General features: G+C 43.0%; 2 protein-coding genes across 6 annotated transcripts in view; one reads left to right on the forward strand and one right to left on the reverse strand.

The window, feature by feature from the left end:
• Window positions 1–20,498, reverse strand: part of rev3l (REV3 like, DNA directed polymerase zeta catalytic subunit) — a 180,158-nt gene that overhangs the window by 61,244 nt on the left and 98,416 nt on the right. For 4 of the 5 annotated variants that reach the window (XM_030405548.1, XM_030405546.1, XM_030405545.1 and 1 more), the window contains exons 5-8: window positions 13,091–13,220; window positions 12,588–12,682; window positions 10,036–10,140; window positions 7,879–7,963 (exon numbers count right to left, since the gene is read on the reverse strand). In XM_030405548.1, coding sequence (XP_030261408.1) covers window positions 7,879–7,963; window positions 10,036–10,140; window positions 12,588–12,682; window positions 13,091–13,220 — 415 coding nt within the window. The remainder of the gene's footprint in view (window positions 1–7,878; window positions 7,964–10,035; window positions 10,141–12,587; window positions 12,683–13,090; window positions 13,221–20,498) is intronic. The other variant, XM_030405547.1, reaches the window with a different exon arrangement.
• On the forward strand, window positions 16,481–17,644 carry LOC115574200 (zinc finger BED domain-containing protein 1-like). Its single transcript, XM_030405550.1, has 3 exons — window positions 16,481–16,845; window positions 16,919–17,005; window positions 17,132–17,644. The coding sequence occupies exons 2-3, from the start codon at window positions 16,955–16,957 to the stop codon at window positions 17,492–17,494; spliced, it is 414 nt and encodes a 137-aa protein (XP_030261410.1). The 5' UTR covers window positions 16,481–16,845; window positions 16,919–16,954; the 3' UTR covers window positions 17,495–17,644.

Here is a 20,498-nt window from a genome sequence, read left to right on the forward strand (position 1 = left end):
AAGTGGTCCAAAATGAACATTGTTGTCAACTGTCTTGTCTTCCTATTCTCCTGTTTGTTGCTCAGAATTGCCTAAATTTGCCAAAAATAGCCCGGACCAGACCCATCGCTGCGCAGCAGCTTATCATTTTAATTAAGTTACAAAATGAGCAGTATTGAAGAAGAAAATGAAAAAGCATTTCTGTTAATGCATTTTAATTTGAATTATGGAACAGATTTGCTTCCATACAAATAAACACCCCGGCTATTATTTGGTATTTAACAGTAACTTACACATTGACTTCTAAAGAAGTCTCTTATGTCCAGACATCCAGGCTGTGTCTTATTACCAAACACACATACACACACACGCAATCACGCACACACATACGCACATGGACACCGATTCTGACGTTAATGTAAATGAAACCTCTGATATCACAATCCTTCTAGCTGACGTGACCCAGGCAGAACAAACACCCAATTTACAGTGGCAGATTAATAAGGGCTCCTGGGCAACTAGCAGACCGGTGTGCAAGCAAGATGGAGTGACAGCGGGACGGCCAATCGCACAAGAAGCGGCAGAGCCAATCGAGGAGCTTGTGGGCAGTCTAAACTCAGGGAAACAGGTTTCAGCTTGAGCGGCAGTTTTCCGCTTGGTCCTAGTGCTTGACGTTTCTCTGTTTACAACAGCGCAACATTGTTTTTGGACGGTAAAAACGGCCTTTGAAAAAGTGCAGGACCCCCCCCCCCCGTGTGACCACAAACCAAACTCGAGGCAATATGCAACATTGTGACAAGTTGGTCCCTGATTCGGACCAGAGCAAACAAACTATAGGTGTGAAAACACCCTTACTTTAAATGATAAATTGCGTGACGGAGTCTTGCTCTGAAATGATAAATTCCACTAGGTAGTGGGGTGAAGAATGATGAGAACATTGCTGAATATATGAAATCAATGTGTTTGGACTGATAGATCAGCTGGCATGTTGTTGCTCTACCACAGCCTGACATTAGGATGACAGCAATTGAGATTTTACTGCAGCCTCATTGTCATTCAGAGACTTTATTCTGCTGGGCCATGTGAGGAAAGGCCTCCAGAGTAAGTCAGCGTGCATGACATGACATGACATACATGACATCTTCGGTTGCTATGGCGCCGTACTAGGTGGTAGCCTGTAACAGCAGCCCCCGTGGGTTTTTAAGTTTTTTCGTAGTTTTTGTTGTATTTCTGTACTGATTTTCACTGAACTTTTGGCAACTCTTCTCCAGAGACTGAGAGAAGACGAACACCTTTCTTTTTTTCTTTTTTTAAACTTTTACGGCACTTTTTTTTGTGATGGTTTTGCTAGCCCTAGCAACGGAGGGTCAGGAGCGCATCACTGAGCGCATTGTTTACACACGCGACCAGCTGATTGCGCTGTGTGAACCCGCACTGCTGCCCGGAACCAGGCCTGAGGTCCTGAAGGAGCTGCGGAGGAGACGCCGTGGCTGCAGAGCTGGAGTCAAACGGAGGGTGAAGAGGAGGAGACACAGACCGGCTGTACCTGCGATCGTCATGGGAAAGGTGAGCTCTCTGGGAAACAAGACGGACGAGCTCGCCGCGCTGATAAAGGCTCAGAGTGAATATCGTGAGTGCAGTGTGTTGTGTTTCACGGAGACATGGCTTCACTCAAACATCCCGGACCACAGCGTGGCGATTCCCGGCTTCAGCACTGTTCGGGCGGACAGGGACGTGACAAGCAGCGGAAAGAAGAAAGGAGGAGGGATTGCACTGTATGTGAGTGAGAGGTGGTGTAATCCCGGACATGTTCACGTGAAGAAACGTCTCTGTACCCCGGACATTGAACTGTTGACTGTGGGGATGAGGCCTTATTATTTGCCCCGGGAATTCACGTCCACCGTCATTATCGGTGTGTACGTTCCTCCTTCAGCTGATGCAGCGCTGGCCTGTGACGTCATCCACTCCGCTGTTGCCCAGATACAGACGCAGCATCCTAATGCATTTATTGTCATCACTGGGGATTTTAATCACGTCTCACTGGACAAAACCCTTCCAACATTTCACCAGTATGTTGACTGCCCCACCAGAGACTGTAACACACTAGATCTGTTGTATGCAAATGCTAAGGATGCATACAGTCCCACAGCCCTCCCCCCTCTTGGAAGATCTGACCACAACCTGGTTCTGCTGACCCCTAAGTATGTGCCTCTTGTTCAGCGGCAGCCTGTCCACACTAGGAGCGTGAGGAGGTGGACTCAGGAGGCTGCTGACGCACTACAGGACTGCTTTGAGTCGACAGACTGGGATGCACTTGTTGAGCCACATGGAGAGGATCTCGACAGCATGACCGACTGCATCACTGAATACATCAGGTTCTGTGAACACACCACCATGCCAACCCGGACTGTACGCTGCTTCCCTAATAATAAGCCGTGGATCACCAATGACCTGAAAGTCCTTCTTAACAAGAAGAAGAGGGCGTTCAGGTCTGGAGACAGGGAAGAACTGAGGAGAGTGCAGCATGAACTCAGGGATATGCTGAGGGCCTGTAAAGACGCCTACAGGAGGAAGCTGGAGGCCAAACTCCAGCAGAACAATGTGAGGGATGTGTGGACTGGTATGAAGCAGATCACTGGGTGTAAGGTGAGCGGCAGACAGTCATCGGGCAGCCTGGAGAGGGCAAACGAGCTGAACAGATTCTTCAATAGGTTCAGCTCACAGCCTTCTGTCGTCTCCATGACACCTCCAGACCCCAACACACCCTCACTGCCCCAAATGCTTCCTCCCCTCCCCCCTCACTCCCCTGCTGTGAGCTCTCCTGTGCAGCACCTCTCCTCCTCCTCCTCCACCTTCACCTCCTCCTCCACCTCCTCGTCCTCCACTGAAGACACCGGCAGCCTCCCCCGCATGACTGTGACTGCAGGCCAGGTTAGGAGACAGCTGGAGAGACTCCACCAGCAGAAGGCTGCAGGCCCTGACGGTATCAGCCCCAGGATCCTGAAGACATGTGCCAGCCAGCTGTCTCCTGTCCTACAACACCTCTACAACCTGAGCCTGGGTCAGGAGAGAATACCGGTGCTTTGGAAGACTTCCTGCCTGGTTCCTGTTCCAAAGAAGTCGACACCATCAGACCTCAATGACTATCGACCAGTGGCCCTCACATCTTACGTCATGAAGGTGCTGGAGAGACTGGTTTTGGCCAACCTGAGGCCGCAGGTGAGAGCCCTGCTAGACCCTCTGCAATTTGCTTACCAGCCCCACTTGGGAGTTGATGACGCTGTCATCTACCTGCTGCAACGAGCCCATTCGCACCTGGATGGTGAAGGAGGCACTGTGAGAATCACATTCTTTGATTTCTCTAGTGCTTCTAACACCATTCAGCCACTGCTACTGGGGGAGAAGTTGCGGTTGATGAGTGTAGACGACACAATGATCTCCTGGATTACTGACTACCTGACAGGCAGGCCACAGTTTGTCCGTATGGGCAGTGTTCTGTCTGATGCGGTGGTTAGTGATACAGGAGCTCCACAGGGGACTGTACTGTCTCCTTTCCTGTTCACCTTATACACCACTGACTTTCAGTACAACACCGGGTCGTGTCACCTGCAAAAGTTTTCTGACGACTCGGCTGTTGTTGGGTGTATAAGTGAGGGACAGGAGGAGGAGTACAGGGCACTGGTAGACAACTTTGTGGAGTGGACGGGACAGAATCACCTGCAGCTGAACATCAGCAAGACCAGAGAGATGGTGATAGATTTCAGGAAGAAGAGGAAGACGGCTTTCCAACCTCTGTGCATTCTGGGAAAGGATGTGGAGGTAGTCGAGGATTACAAGTACCTGGGTGTTACCATCAACCATAGACTGGACTGGAGATCTAACACTGAAGCTGTTTACAAGAAGGGGATGAGCAGACTTTACTTCCTGAGGAAGCTGAGATCCTTCAACGTGTGCAGCAAGATGTTGGAGATCTTTTATCAGTCTGTGGTGGCCAGTGTACTTTTCTTTGCTGTGGTTTGTTGGGGAAGCAGCATCGGAGCCAGCGACACCAACAGACTCAACAAACTGATCAGGAAGGCTGGCTCTGTGATTGGCTGCAAACAGGACACTCTGGAGGCTGTGGTGGAGAGGAGGACACTGAAAAAACTGTTATCCATCATGGATAATCCTCTCCACCCTCTCCAACTCACACTGGTCAGACAGCGGAGCACCTTCTCCGGAAGACTGCTTCAGCTTCGCTGTCATAGCAATAGATACAGGAAATCTTTCCTGCCACAATCCATCACTTTATACAACAACTCTCTCACCTCTGCCTGACAGAGAACTCTGGTCTCTCTACTGTTTTGTTGTATATATTATTATTGTTATAGTATATTTTGCATATTTTGTTTTGTTGTATATATTATTATTGTTTACTGTTTATAGCACACTGTGCACTGTATATATACACTATGTATATATTGGATTCTATTTATGTATGAAATGTTTTATTTGCGGACCCACTACTGCTGTAACAAAATAATTTCCCAGTCTGGGATCATTAAAGTAATTCTATCTATCTATCTATCTATCTATCTATGACTGCACCTGACACTGTCTGGCTGTCACTTACTTAGTCTGTTAGCCAACTACTTTAGAGGCAACAAGGGAGGGAGATTACTGCAGCGATTAACATATTTCACTATGTAGCCACGCCCCCTCGCTGCCTAACCGACTTTGTTTTACTGAGAGAGTTTGAATAATGTGGTTAAGGAAGGAAAAATGGAAGGAAGATGAAACAAAGAGCAAAGATAATCTGCTACTGTCCTGTACCATTTGTAATTACAAATGAAACATTCAGGTGAATGAAACACGGAGCTATAGTGGGTATACTGTTGCATTTTGGGGTGGTAAAACTTTCATTTAACTGTTTGCAACATTTTAATCAAAGCTAGGGTTGGTAAGTTATTCTAGAAGCAATTTATTACAGTCTTCGAAAATCTATCAACACTCCAATAGCAATCAAAAAAATTAAAAATCGTCATCTATGGCTGTCACAGGCTTTTAATAGGCCCATTCAATCATCTCGGTTTGCCTGTTTTTCTACTATGTACTTTCCTGCATGTACAGGCAGGTATGAGTGAAGTCTGCCACAGGGCCATGTGTATATGATAGGGGTGTAACGATACACAAAAATCACGGTACAATACGTACCTCGGTTTTGAGGTCACGGTTCATTTTCGTACAGTATGGGAACAAAATGCAAAACCTAAATTTGCTTGTGTATTCAGAACTCTTGTAAACCAACAATTAATTATTACATACAAAATACGAAAATAAAATAAAACATTGTGCTGCCGTGCGGTAATAAGTTAATAAATGATTATCAAATAAACAAAATATATATAAAATAAGCTTGCCAATGAAGACAATATAGTTAAACAAAAACTATATGAAATATTATAAAAATAAATTCCTCACAGCTTGTTAGAGGCTTTGAACAAAAGTGCAGCATTAACAGTACAAGCATGTAGCCCTGTTAATTTTTTCTATACCTTATTATTTTTTGCGAGAAAGATTAACTTGTCCACTTTGACTCCAGCCATGAGTTATTTGTGAGTACATGTTTCATTACCAAGATATAAGGACGAAAATATGCCCTTTTGGATGATTTATTGACAGTCGCGTTTTTTTGGACAGGCATGGACACAGTCACCTACACTGTCACTGTGTGCTCTGTAGCTTTCGTTGAACAGTGGATTGCAGGTCGCAGCCCCCGGCATCTCTGTATGGAATAGCAGTGTTCAAGCCACGTCTAAATGAATATACATATACATGACTTGGATCAATGAGCAGGGTGATTGGAATGTTTTTCCTGGTTAGCGGACATGGCCGAGGACCCCTCTCCAGACGGGATTGTCAAACCACACCTCCAGCACATCTGAGACCCACACCGGTTAAATGAACACCAGTTAAACTGTCACACCGGAAATGTCTGTTGCAATATTTAACCAGAAAGCCGAAGTGTTCCCAAGCAGGATACTTTAGCGACAAGGGAGGGTCTTCAAGCTCTGGTTTTTGCTAGCGTTAGCCATGACGTAAACGGGCTGCACGTGTAGTGCAGGCAGAAAATAAACACGCAACTTCCATTCCGGGAACTCATCCGTGCACAGCTCTGTACTGAACCCAACGTCCCGTTCCGAAATGGTTCAGTACAAATACATGTATTGTTACACCCCTAGTATATGATAAAGCCATTAGCAAGCTAGTTGCACGAGAATGGCAGAGAAAGTGCAGAGTGAATTTCCGATTACTAACATGTTTTACAGCATTGAGTACCAACAATAAATATGTTGGTTGTTTTGGTTAGTGATGATAATGATTGGTGTCTTCTTACACTTAAGTAAGACATGAGGTAGCTGAATACAATTAGCAATGACTCCAACGTTGTGCAGCATTCAGGGCTGCTGATAGTTCTGCCTGACCTCCCATGACCACTGACTTTTACTATAAAGAAGGCTAGTCACAGTAAAATGCTATGTGTTCAGAGAGTTAAGCTTTTACTGCTGTTGATCATTAAAAATGCGTCTACTGAACAAATCAATGGTCATTTTGGGCACTTGTCGAGCTGGTCACTTTGAAATATTTTATATATGCAGTCTTTGGAGTGGAACAAGCAGCACCCCCTGGGGGCTGTTAGATGAAGAGCTGCAGGTGACAGGTACCACACCTCCAACTTCTCAGTAAGGTAACCACCACAGCTCTCATTAATCCTCATCAACCTTAAGGTTCCCTATAAGCATTTGATTGAACTAAGAAATACTGCCAAATAGGAGCTTTTTTCCCCGTTGTTTTCGAAAACCCAACATTTTAGTTTAAACGTTTCAGATTAAAACTATAGTGTTCATCGTACAATGACGAAGTAGTGATTAAAAAAAAAAACCTTACAGGGGTGGGCAGGTTGTGTGAGTGTGGATGCTCAAACACCCTGCAACACGCTGCAGTAAGCCAAGAATCAAAGACTTTTAGAGTGCAAATGCTGAGACAGAGGGAAAGAAAATAAATAAATAAAAAGACATTAGACATTTCCAACAAAGCCTGCAGTGCTAAGTGAGTCCATAAGAATGCAGCAACAACAGTAGTGCTGCATAAAAGAGGAAGGGAAAGCCAACAGAAAGGAAGTGACAGACTGTGTGTGAGCATTAACAGAGAGTGACTGACAGAGCCAGGCAGTAAGGGCGAACATGCTCATGGTTGTGTGTGTGTTCCATCACTCTTCGATGAAAGCTGACACTGCAGCCTCGCTCCTCTGTTAATGTGTAATATCAGAGGTTAGTGAATAGAAGCCATCTGGGTCTGATGCAGAGGAACGCACGGCTGCCGAGCCAACTGTACTCTTATTTATAACAGGAAATTCTTGCTGCCTGTACACTGTGGGAAAGCAGGGGGGTGGGGACGCTCTCTCTTTCCTCATTTTTCCATACCACACTCTCGTTTTCTGTCTCCACCTACCTTGCTCCCTCTCTTCTGCCCCCACTTTCTCCATCCCTCCTTCCCATGTCTTCAACCTGCCCTCCCTCACTGGCCTGAGAGGACGGTGGAGACAAAGACACTGACATGATGCCAAGAGGCACAGGGAAAGATACAGCTACAGCTACATTAAAGTTCAATGCCAAAAAACTAAAAGGAGAAAAACTTGTGCTGGATGTGGTCTGAAACTGTGGGAAACTTGTCGGGCTGATGTTGCTGGAAGTATGTTGTGCTTGTTTTCAAACACTTTTCCTTCAGTCCCAGCTTTTTCTTCACTGGCTTTCTGCCTGACCTCGAAATTCATTTTCAGAACAAAAATTTGTCCTGAAACATCAGTCCCATCCCAACTGTCACCAGGACAAAAGATTAGAGGAAGGATGAAAAACTTACACGGGAAATGCACTCTCCTTCAGAATCTCCTTGAATCTCTTCATGAAGATTTTCTCACTCTCTGTTGAGGTGAAAGACCCACGATCTGCAAAACATCAGACAGATCATCTCAATAGTGCATACATCTGTTCTGGAAACTGTCTGTTATAACACTCCTGAGTTTTTAAAGACCTCAAATTCTTTGCTACGATTTAAACATTTTGGTAAGAATCTGCAATTCATTATGCTAGAAGCAGAAGCATAATTTGCTGGCGTCTGATTTTTATTGCTTAAATTCTAACAATAAATGAGACTGGCCTGGTGCAATTCTAGACACCCAACAACTGAATCATATTTTCTGTCCCAACTATAATGTTTCTGAGTCCTGGACTATCTAATTTTCTCTCTCTACACTTTTCAAACCTTGCCACCCTGTGCAGTTAAAAGTAGGCCAACCAATGTGAAAGCTCTAAGACTGATGATACTCTGACTTGTGTAAGTAATGGAAAACTCAGGGATCAAAACTAAGACAGATGTCACAACTAGCTACAAAGGAGCTGTACACAATGAAACAATACATCTAGCCACCAAATAATTTATATTGCCTCAAAACACAGTCCTAACTATATCGAGGAGAGCAGAAAGGCTGGCACCACTGAAATGAAAACAAGTTCAAACAAAGCATCATTTTAATTTCAAGTTTGTTTTTTTGTTTTTTATTGTAATGATGGGAAGTTTTTAATACAATGTTGGTAATTTATGCAAATAAACAATGGAAATCTCTGCAGCAAAAATCCTCCAAATGACACAAAACATGTCAGCTTGCGGATTTGAGGGCTGTTGTGTCAACTTTGGATTGTTCTTCTGCATTTTCACCAGCTTCACACTAGACAAAAAAACTCAACAACACCCACTAACATCTGGCTTTTGTATAATCCATGTGCACTCCCACGTCAAATGACTCTGCAGTAGTCGGCTGCTATGAATGTTTCCAGGTGGACACACTGATTTCTTCACCTTTCTCAAATGAAATGTAATGTCTCTGTTCAAGTAGTGATCAAGAAATTTGAAAAGTAACCGCATTGTCAGTTGCCCGATAGTTCTGCACATGTGCCTCTTTCAACAGAGATGAGAGAGAAGTGAGATGTCTTCTTAACAACTTCCATCATCAGCTCAGCTAAAAACACAATGTGTCCGATCACCTCTGGCATTGAGGTGATGTCTTTGCCCATGACTGTGTGTTGGTTGGTTGGTTGTTTGGTTTGTCAGCAGATGACACAAAAACTAGGGTACGGTTTATTCAAAGCTTGGATAGAGGATGTGTCACCACCCAGTGTAGACCTCATTACCTTTTGGTGTAGATCCAAGAATTTTTTCTCACTTTCATTAACATTGTGAAATAGGACATTTTTCCACACTTATGTTCATTTCTCTGGGACTAACGCATGGATCTTGATGAAAGAACTACCAGGTGGATGGTATCTATGAGTGAGTACAAATAGGACTGTTTGGCCTTGCCGGAGGTTTGCACTCTACTGAGTGCCATTCTAGCCGAGCTCCGTTGGTCCTCCCTCCACCACAACCTCAGGGTTATTCACCGCCTGGCTCCTTTGTCGCTCTCCTCTGTTGCTGTGGTCTTCCTCGGCTGGCGGCGATGTTAGATGGTCGCTGCTCCCCCGTTGCTCCGCCGTTGCTGGCGAGTCTCCGGGTATTGAGCGCAGGAGCTCCTGGACCTCTGCTGTCACTTCACCCCAGGCTCCATCGCTGGGATTGGATCTCTTGGTCTCCTGCGTCGCCCCCGCTGTGTGCACGGAGCCTCCAGACGCTAGTTTGATAGGGACAGTTCTATTCCCTCCGTGTGGACTGACAGGCGCTCCATTTATTCTTTGTAATGTTTACTCCTTATGTATATTTTGATATATAAGTCACACCTGACTATAAGTCACAGGACCAGCCGAACTATGAAAAAAAGACTTATAGTTTGGAAAATATGGTATGTGTTGGTCGCTGATTCCTTTAAAATTTATGAACATTTCTGCCAGCAACCCTTGAAAGTCAGAAAGCATCAAATCAGTTGACAGACTGACATCGCAACCTAGACTGAATTCTTGTCACACAGCGTTCAGCAAAGTGCAAGGAAAAACATGACGACAAATTTTCCATTGTGGATCCTCTCACCTTGTGACTCGGGGGTTTCTATCTGGGATGCCTGGTTCTTCTCTCTCCTCCTCTGCTTCTCATCGTCCCAGATGGCCTGTAGGCCAGGGTTCCTGCCAATCTGATCTGGACACAGCAGAGAGTCACAGCAGCGTGTCAGCTCAAAATTCCACCATGCTTCATTATTGTCTCACTAAGGAGTTTTAAACCTACGACAAAGACTTTTTCAATTTTTATGGCTGCCAAATCAGAGTGATTCCAAACTTAACCCCTAAAATTCAACCCATACATACCGTAGTCCTATTTTTAGCAGTGCACTTTTTATACACTGTTATAGAACAGATGGAAAAGTATGAGTCAGAACACAAGCACTGCCTGCCCTGGAGTGGCCTCTCCTTTCCTTTCTTCACTAAGACAGATGCAAGCTGTGCTTTATGCTTCTGTATCCAGCAGGATCTAAATCATCAAGACCCACTGCACACTTGCAGCCTCCATACAAGTACAGTCTCTAACACACAAATAATACTTTCAGCAAAACTGGCTGAACTGGAGTAACCTGAGGCTGTCATCCTGACAGGGACTCAGCAGTTCTTTTGAAGGACTCTGCACACTAGTGGCTTCTCACACCAATTGAATTACCCAGATTTACCCACTGGAGAAACATTTGACTTTACTTCTGACAAACGTTTCTTGGTATTAAACAGCACTGGCCTGGCCTGTGATTGGCGTCAACTGTAGGGAAAAAAAGACAAAAATGTCCAGTACAGCACTAATGAATCCAGTAACAGTTGACCCAAAAATATAATTCAGGCATTATCTACTCACCTTTATGTCCACAAAACATTTTTGGAGTTTCACAGCAAACAAGTGTTGCAACAGTCTCAAACTAACCAACAAAACAACAAGTGTCTGGAGATTTGTTTTGAAATGTATAAAAACAACTGGCTCCATACAGCTGGTCCTGTGCAAGTCTCTGGAAGCTCTGAGATCCCCAATTAATTTGAAAAGCCAAAATTCAAATAAATCAATTTTGGATCTCCAGACTTCTGACTGTTTTTTACATTTTAAAACAAGTCCCCAGCTACTCAGTTGTCCAGGAAAACACTGCAACACTGTTTTGCTGTGAAATTCAGGAAATGTTTTGTAGTTTGAAGTTTGGTAGTCTATTACCCCATCAGTGTGGGGTGAGTAGACTACTGAGTCACTAAATCCTAAGGTTTAAACAAACAAAGGCAACACTTCCTTCTGTTGTGTGCAGGGCTTTGTCAGATCATGCCATCTACATTATGGGTCAGTGAAACATCCCTCTATACTGGATTCCCTCATCTCAACTTATCTCTTCCGCACTCTGCTCCCCTGTGACAGGAGGTATTAGCTCAGCTCCACACACATTTATCTTCAGGACTGCTAATGTAGGGCCCTATGATTTCTGCCATCACTGAATCGCGGAATTGGCCAATTAAAACGGCATCTATTTTTTAACGCAGAATATTGCAGAATTTGACATAATTTCACTGAAATGCTGTTTTCGTGTGGAGAGGAACGTATGTCTGGGGAGAACTGCATGGAGGGAAGCACATCTGGGTGGCACAACAAGCCCCCTCCACAGACTGAGCTCCCCCGTCAAAACAATGTAAGCATGGTGAAGCGGCTGCCCGGCTCTGTCTTCGTCGGTGAAAAAACTGAGAAACTCGACATTTACCCCCTCAGTACAGAGCCGAGCAGTTCCCGAACGACTTGTATGTGTCAGGTGAACTGTTGTTCTGCAAAGAAGCAGACCTGAGAAATCATGATTAAAGGTGTAATGCGCGAGAGTTAGCCACCTGTCCAATTCATATTATTGGCATATAATACCAGAGTGACTGTTAACTGCTGCTAACAGTAGCTGCTGTTAGCTAGTTAGCCCCCTTAGCTGACTCTGCCTGGGCTGGGAGCTCAGAGGACAGGGGGAGGGTTGGTGTTTTCACTGCTAGCTGGTTAGTATGATAACTTGACATAACCTCCGGGTATAATTTCTCATTTTGTTGGTCATCTTTGCTAATTTTTCAAATATCTACAACTTAAATTTTCAGAACAATTTTGGTATGCAAACATTTAATTGAACTGCCTGAGAGCTGACCATGTTTTTATTCAATGAAACCCAAATGAAACCCATAAAAACACAAAATATACTACTGTATGAAGACATGATGAAGTAAAAATGTTTTTGATGCACTTAAATGTACTGTACGGTACAGTATTGAGGAAATATGTTTGTCACCTCAATAAATTTAAGGTAATTTCTATTTAATTTGTGTACATTTTAGTCATTTACATTATAAACACACATTTTTTTTTACGGAATTTGGGAAATAATAAAACAGATTTTATAGGGCCCCACTAATGGATATGATGGGTGGAGGTGCACTGAACAGCTGTGTTCTGCACCTTAAGCACCTATGATTCAGCAGACGACCTTTCATCTTTTTTTATCTGGTCTTTTTCCTATAACAGCATCAGAGTGGGCTACAGTTCTGGCCCAGACAGGTGGAGGGTAGCCGCAGGTGGGGTAGTTGTCCTGAGTGTTTTCTTACTTTCAATTTCCAGGCGGTTGAGGATGTCTGCTGCCACAGCATCGACCTCTAGCTCACAGGTGCTCTGCTTTTCCACCTCATCCAGGACTAGGGAGCTGCAGGCACACAGGAAGAATAGTAAACTACTACTCACTAGAATTGTTATTTTTATGTATATTTTATTTTTCAAGATGACAGAAAGTTTGACTTTTGTGCTTTTTTGCTATCGTCAGGGAATATTATTTTATTTTAAAGCTGCATTATTGCAAATATTAACAAACAATTTTTACAAATTAAATTGCATGAAAAAAGAAGGAAACAATGTCGAATGATAAGGAGGGTTGGATAAAAAGACTTTCTCCCAGAATGGATAAAAAACTTAATTCCTGACCTCTTCCACTTGACAACCTATGAAAAGAGAAACATCTCTGGCACCATGAGGTGTATTATGAAAAAAGACTGCAGTAAGCATTTACTGTGGGGACATTCACTTAGGGTGAGAGAGGCTGTGTAGTGGGACCCACCAGGGTATAGCTTTCTCCTCCCAGCGAATAAACGTTCCCCCAAGGGTGCTGTCATTGAGCTTAGAGGTGCAGGGGCTCTTGCTGGGACAACTGCTGGGAGTTTGCATGTCTGGGACTGCTGCTGCATCTTCTGTGGAACACAGATAAACACCCAGACACAGACACACACACACACACACACACACACACACGTGTGAAAGTGTGTTAATTGTGATCATTGAAATCTTAAGGTTCACTTTTTCACTCAACTGTTGAGAGGGTATAATAAACATAGCTACTGTGAAGTACAGCAGGGCTGGAAACTAAGCAAGCTGATCAGACAGGTTGTGCACAAGCCAACAGGTTAGCCATATTATTTAACCCTGGGTCTTCAACAATTATTAAAAAAAAATATTGGCATCCCTAGGGAGTAGCTGCAGGGGGCAGCCAAATTGTTTTTATTGTTTTTAGTATTTCATTTCCTCAAAAATTTAAATGCCTCTGAAAATACATGACATGAGACCAACACAATATTAGCAAAAATGTGAGTAAAAAAAACATTTAATTTACACAACAGGATGATAGCCTATCAATGATTTATTGGGCAATCTTGAGGACGCTAAGCTAACCGTGCAATAAATCACTGTGCGACACCTATCATAACAGCAAACTAATCAGCTAACTACGTGTTATTGAAAAATATTGGCCAGATATCTGTATTATTGTCCAAGGTGTATGGACATTCTTGTGAGATACAATGGATTGCTTCAAAATGTATCACCTTCCAAATCAGAAAACACCAGAGAAGATGGGGGGGATGAGGCTAACACTCCTTATATTAGACATGCTACAACTGCTGCTGATCTGTTTCTACATGGCACTATAAGCAACCCTACATGCCCAGTTTAATATGCAACAGAATATAATACAATTTATGTAGCACGTGGTACCAACTCCATATCTTCATCAGTGAATATCCCTTATCTAAACGACTTTAAAAAGGCATGACGGTACATGTCATGATGATGATGTCTGTGTGTTTTCAGGGTGTTTGCCCCAATGTCCTCTTGTTAATCTAAACATGTACCCACTGACTAAAGCTGGGCGATCTGGCCTGAAAAAGTGTTTCATATCAGTCGATATCAATAATTATTGATTTTTTTTTTACCCATTTGAAACGAGAACATTTTGAAAAATAACCCTTTAAATGGTGACTACAGGTGAGATTTTTGAAAAAAAAATCATTTTCAAGATTTCAGTATCAGTATCTACGACATGAGACAAAATAGTGTGGAAGCTGACATTGCTGCTTGACAATATGTTAAAGGGATAGTTCAGGTTTTTTGAAGTGGGGTCATATGAGGTACATATCTATAGTCGATCTGTTCCCTACCGTAATTGCCGATTAGCACATCCTCAGTTTGGACCACCTAAAACAAGGCCCACCTAAAAAAATCTATATTATTGCAAGTGTACGTTGTATAGAGAAAATTCACACCGCTTTACATCGCCGTCAGACCGCCCTTTCTTTTGGCACTACATTTTCTCAACCTCAGAACCTCCGTATCCCTACGCCTCAGCGCAACTGGGCCGTCCAGCAACTGGGCCTCACACTGTATTTCGCCGCTCGCAGATCACCTGTTTCTAACGGAGTTCAGTGAAATTATCGAACGTTCTATTGAACGTATTTTCTATTGATATTGATCACCTGTCTATCGTAATAGATATCGTTATTGTTTTATCGCCCTATCACTGACAGTTTATAATCATATGGATGCTGTTAAAATGTGTGTGATTGAGATCCTGAAAAGGACATCCTGGAAAATGACAAAGTTAAGTTTTTCACTCTAAATGACATAATTACATAATCACCATCAGTAAACTGGACTCTATCTGACGCCGTCACTCGCGGGGAGGGAGGCGGTTTTCTGGGGAAAGTTCACTGAAGTCTCGGTTGGGAGGGCTGACCGTCTCATTGATTTTGTTTCAACACAAACACTTGGTGAGTTAAAGTTTTTTGCCGGTGGCTTCCGGTTCAGGTCATGGAGCTGTCCAGACGTGAGTGAAGATAGCTCCGTGGACATGTAACTCCCACGCGACTCGGCTAGCTAACCTCGAAAACACCGCCTCTTTCTGCGGGGATCTGTCAGAGATTTGCAGACCGCTGTTTTCGACCTGGGCCAGGAGGTGTCTTCTCTGAAAGCTAAATGTGAGGATCTGGAAAGCCAGTCCAGACGGAACAATGTGAGAGTGATTGGCCTGAGAGAGGACATGGAGGGGAGTCAGGCTGCTACTTCGATGGCTAAGTGGCTAAATGAGACTTTGCACCTGGACTCTCTGCCGGTGATTGACTGAGCACACAGATCATTGCGTCTCAAGACAAAAACCAGAGAGGCTCCGTGTGAGGCTGAATGTTTCGTTTGGCTTCACTCAGTATCTCCAGACGACTCTACTGCCCCTGATAACGGTGCGTCACCGGCAGATTGTGTGGATGCGGACTCTCCTCCGTAGGTAACATTACACCGCTATATAGGGCTGTAACGATACACGTATCGAAGTTGAAATCGCGACACTCAGATCCACAAACCTGTCTAATGGTGTGAGAAGGCAGATGTTCTGTCAGAGTTTGGCATATCTGATAAAATTGTAGCAATCACTGTAGATAATGCTGCCAACATGGATGTGGCTATTAAGCGCCTGCGATTTGTGAAATTGTGCTGTTTTGCCCGATACACTTAATCTAGCAGCACAAAGTCTATACTCCCTAAATTCAGTGAGTCAGTGGGTGGCCAAGGTCCGAACCATTGTTGTGTAGATGAAGAGGTGCTTGATGGCCAAGGTGGTTCTCCAAGAGAAGCAAGAACTTCTACGTAAGACACACAAAGTTCACTTTATCTAGCTGTTGTGCATTGACACGTAAAGACTTTATATGTCTGATCTTATTATTATTTATGAGCTCTGCAGAGTAGTACTACAGTATTTGAGTCCAATTTTACAAAAGTATTGTTTGTCTCCTAGGATGAAAGCATCTGCTAAATGACTTAAAATTGATGTTCTTGTTTTTATCAGAGCTGCCCCGACACTCACTCATACTTGATGTGAGAACACGCTGGAACTCTCTGTACCTAATGCTGGAGAGATTCACAGAGCAGTACCCTGCAATTCAAGCAGCCAGCTTGGATCAGCGGCTGAGAAAAAATATGGACAGGGACAGGTAGAGATAGACAAGCTTAGACAAAAAATACCAGTACACACAAAATACAAATTCAAAGAACAGTATTAGAGTGAATGTGAATGTGCTAATGTAGGGAGTGCATATGTTAGGTGTTTTGTTAAGTTGCTCGGTTGAGGAGGATTTTAGGAAAGCTGAAGACTTCATCAACCTGATGAAGGTGCTCTACACCTCAGCACTCTGTGTGTCGTCCGAAAAGACTCCCACATGCGGACAGATTCTGCCTATCCTCAAAAAAGCTTGAGGCTGACCTGGCTGTAAAAGATGGAGACACAGTCTTTGTGTCAAACCTTAAAAAACAGGTTTGGGCAAACCTATCTAAGCGCTACCAGGTAAGTGACTGCAGGGCACCTGGAAAGAAATTGTTGAAGAATAGAAATATCCTGTGGCTTGTTAAAACATTTAAAGAACGAACAAATGTGTTTTGCAGAATGATGAGATCAGGAACTTTCTCCAAGTGGCCACTGCGTTGGATCCACGCTTTAAACATAAATTGGATGATGACACCATCTGGGACCAGATCCAGAGAAAGCTGATTTAACAGGTGTCATTCATGCACAACTGTCCTTTTCAGCTATTAAAATCTAAGATCTAAATGCTAATTATGTTCTTTGTAGTCAACAGAGGAAGACTGTGGAGCTGATGGGGGCACCATGCAGTCTGAGAATGAGGCAAAGGAGAAGAATGAGGATGAGCAGGAGAGTGTAAGTGTACGATAGCTGATATTATATAGGTTTTCATTTTAAATAATGATCATGCCTTTAATGGAGATTTTACCTTTTTTTTGTGATAATACTGATGAACCTTTTTTTTTGGTTTTTTAACAACAGCCTCCCTGCAAACTGCCCAGGAAGACTCCACTGGAGGAGCTGTTCGCTGAGGAAGAGGCACAGAACATAGTGTCACAGCAGAGCTCCATGTCCATCAAGAAACGAGTGGAGAGAGAGCTGCAGATATACCAGGAAGTTCCACCGGTCCTTATGTCTGAGGACCCTGCTGCATGGTGGTGGAAACAACAAAAGAATTATCCTTTGCTGTCAGATCTCGCTTTCTCCTATTTATGCGTTCAAGCTTCTTCTACACCCAGCGAACGTGTGTTCTCCACAGCAGGAGACACTATCTGTCCAGAACGCTCACGCATCCTGCCTGAGAAGGCAGATATGGTCATTTTCCTAAACAAGAACTGTTTCTGATTTTATACTGTACCTGCTGCTAATCTGGACTGGGTTTTACAAGTTGTTTCTTATTGTTTATTTGCTATTCTGCACCAGGTTAGCCCATCAGAGGGAGCACAGTAACATGTTTAAGTACCTGCAGCATCATACACTCATGTGTAAATGTGTTTTCATGAGGTTTTCAAAAATAAAGCTCTCTTGCGGAAAGTGTACCCCTGTGAAAATGTGTTCATAATTTATAATATTTATATTCAAATTCATAGATTTGATATTTATATTGTAGTTGAAAACAGCCCTGTGAGAAATTCATAGTAAAGTTTATAAAAAGTAAAAAGTTCATAGAATTAAAATTGATGGAGAAGGTCAGACTATTTCATTCAGAAAGACCGTTGGTTAGCTAGCTCATTTCAAATATCCTAGACTTTTTTGACCCTGCCTCTTAAAAGAATCGGAACCGAGAATCGTTAGGAACCGGAATCGAGACAAATCGTTCAAATTCAAATGATACACAACCCTAGTTGTGATTGAGATCCTGACCCACCAAACATCCTGGAAAGTGACAAAGTTAAATTATTCGCTCTAAATTACATAATTACATAATCGGCATAAGTAAACAGGTCGCTGTCTGACTCTGTCACCCGCGAGGACGGAGGCTCTTTTCCGGGAGAAAGTTCACTGAAGTCTCGGTCCAGAGGGCTGACGGTCGCTGATATTTTTTTTTTCATCATGAACACTAGGTGAGTTTAAGTTTTTTGCCGGTGACAGACACCCTTTTTAGGGCAGAAATGTGACGAGGGGTCAGTAGGACAGATGCTTCTCCACGTACAGCAGTATTTTTTTCCTCATTGCCAAAGACAGTTACAGTTACTATGTTACCTTAGTTTGGTTTGGTAACGTTGCTTTGTAAGACATTTCTCTTTATTAAGTTGAGTGAGGGACCTGTGCAGTTAACAGACCATCCGATAGACATGCCCTCCATACGCGTAGCCTGTGCCTCTGATACTATCAGATGAGTATCATGTACAGATTTTAGTGAAATGTTACATAAGTAAAATCTTTAATTAAAAAAAAATATCGGTAATATCCTGGGATGCCCTCTTGACTCAGTGCAGGTGGTGGGAGAGAGCAGGATGATGAACAAGCTGTCATCACTGCTTGTGCAGGAGTCCCACCCCCTGCAGGTCACTCTCTCAGCACTGGGCAGCTCCTTCAGCAACAGACTGATACACCCTAAGTGTGTGAAGGAGAGGTATCGCAGGTCCTTCCCCCCTGCTGCTGTCAGACTGCACAACCAGCACTGATCCCTATAGACCTCACCCTGTACTCTGCACTGTACAATAAGTCTGTACAAAACTCACTGGTTTTTGTTCTTGTAATATTCTGTTGCTGCTGAGACAAACAAATGTCCTCGTCTGCAGGACATTAAAGCGTTTCTTATTCCGATTCTGATTATATTCTCAATCTGTTCTCCCCCTGATTCCCTTCTGTATTGCATTCTATTCTGTTGTGCAGCCTCTTACTGTGCCCTCAGTCAAAATGTGTGATTTGAATGACATTTTCAATTTCAAGTATTTCTGTGTTGTAAGTTTATCATTGATATCACATGGTCCTGTTTGAAGCAACTGGAAAATGCTTCTTTTCAAGGAGTTTCTGGAAGGTACACTGGTGCTTTCGAATGCAGCTTGTTTGGAGCTGTTGTTTAGTGTTTTCTTTTTTTATCTATTTATTTATTTATTTTGTATTATTTATTTTCTTTTTCTTATTTTTTCATCTATGTGCAAAGCTTACATATCTCCAGGGTGTTACACAGTATATTATTTCAATCTATAGTTCATAAATAGGTCAAACAGTAGTTTGAGCAGAGCAGGGACATAGTCTTTTGTGAGTTGGAATGTCAAGGGGTTAAATTCATCCGTCCAAATTAACAAAGTCCTACATCACTTGCGAAGCGTAACACAATGGTAGCTTTTCTGCAAGAAACACATTTGAGACCTTCTTGAACACAACAAATTAAGAAGGAGTTGGGTTGGTCAGTCGTATCACTCCACCTTTAAATGTAAATCTAGAGGAATGGTCATAATAATGCATAAGGCCATTTCATTTAAAGTATCTCACACTATGGCAGACCCAAATGGGCCTTATATTTTCATTTCAGGTAAACTATATAATACACCACTAGTTCTTGCTAATATATATGGGCCCAAGTGGGATGATGATGGCTTCTTTCATAAATTGTTTTTAGCAATCCCCGACCTCGAATCCCAAATCTTATACTAGGTGGGGATTTCAACTGCTGCTTAAACCAAACTCTAGATCGATCCTCCAGGAAGCTTGCACGTAGTTTAAAATCTTCCAATGTAATTAAATCTTTTATGGAAGAACATCGGGTTTCCGACCCATGGAGATTCCTATATCCCCAAAGTAAAACATTTTCTTTCTTTTCCCCAGTTCATCACACCTTTTTACGTATAGATTTTTTCCTGTAAGATAACAAATTACTTCCCCAAGTACGTGCAGTTTCCTACAATGCTATCGTTGTCTCCAACCATGCCTCTGTGACCCTTGAGCTCTCCTTCCCAGACAAGCCAAATTCTTGTTGTCCAAGGCGCTTCAACCCATTACTACTCTCAGATGAAGCATTTACCAATTATATATCATCTGAAATAGATCTCTTTGTAGGTACCAATATCACCCCAGGAGTATCTGCTTCACTGATTTGGGAGACCTTCAAGACTTATATTAGGGGCCAACTTATAGCCTTTTCTGGATCTCAGGGGAGGCAGCATGGGGATTGCCAGTCTCAATTACTTACATCAATAACAGAATTGGAAGATGAATATGCTTCTTCTCCGTCTTTATACAAAAAGCTACTTATTCTCAAATCTGAATCTGACACTTTAGCCAAAGTGCAAGCCAAATCTAAGATATTACACAATATTAAGACACACAGTATCTGAATCTGGGGAAAGACCCCCTAAATTATTGGTTTACCAGCTGAGACAAGTGAGCACAAACAACCTTA

Source organism: Sparus aurata, chromosome 22, assembly GCF_900880675.1.
Source record: "Sparus aurata chromosome 22, fSpaAur1.1, whole genome shotgun sequence".
Taxonomy (NCBI): Eukaryota; Metazoa; Chordata; class Actinopteri; order Spariformes; family Sparidae; genus Sparus; species Sparus aurata.

Bases quoted from the DNA above. Each gene is read 5' to 3' on its own strand.
- LOC115574200 (XM_030405550.1), top strand. From the start codon at position 16,955: ATGCAGTCTGAGAATGAGGCAAAGGAGAAGAATGAGGATGAGCAGGAG. The intron at 17,006-17,131 runs GTAAGTGTACGA...TTTTAACAACAG, and splicing joins ATGAGGATGAGCAGGAGAGT to CCTCCCTGCAAACTGCCCAG.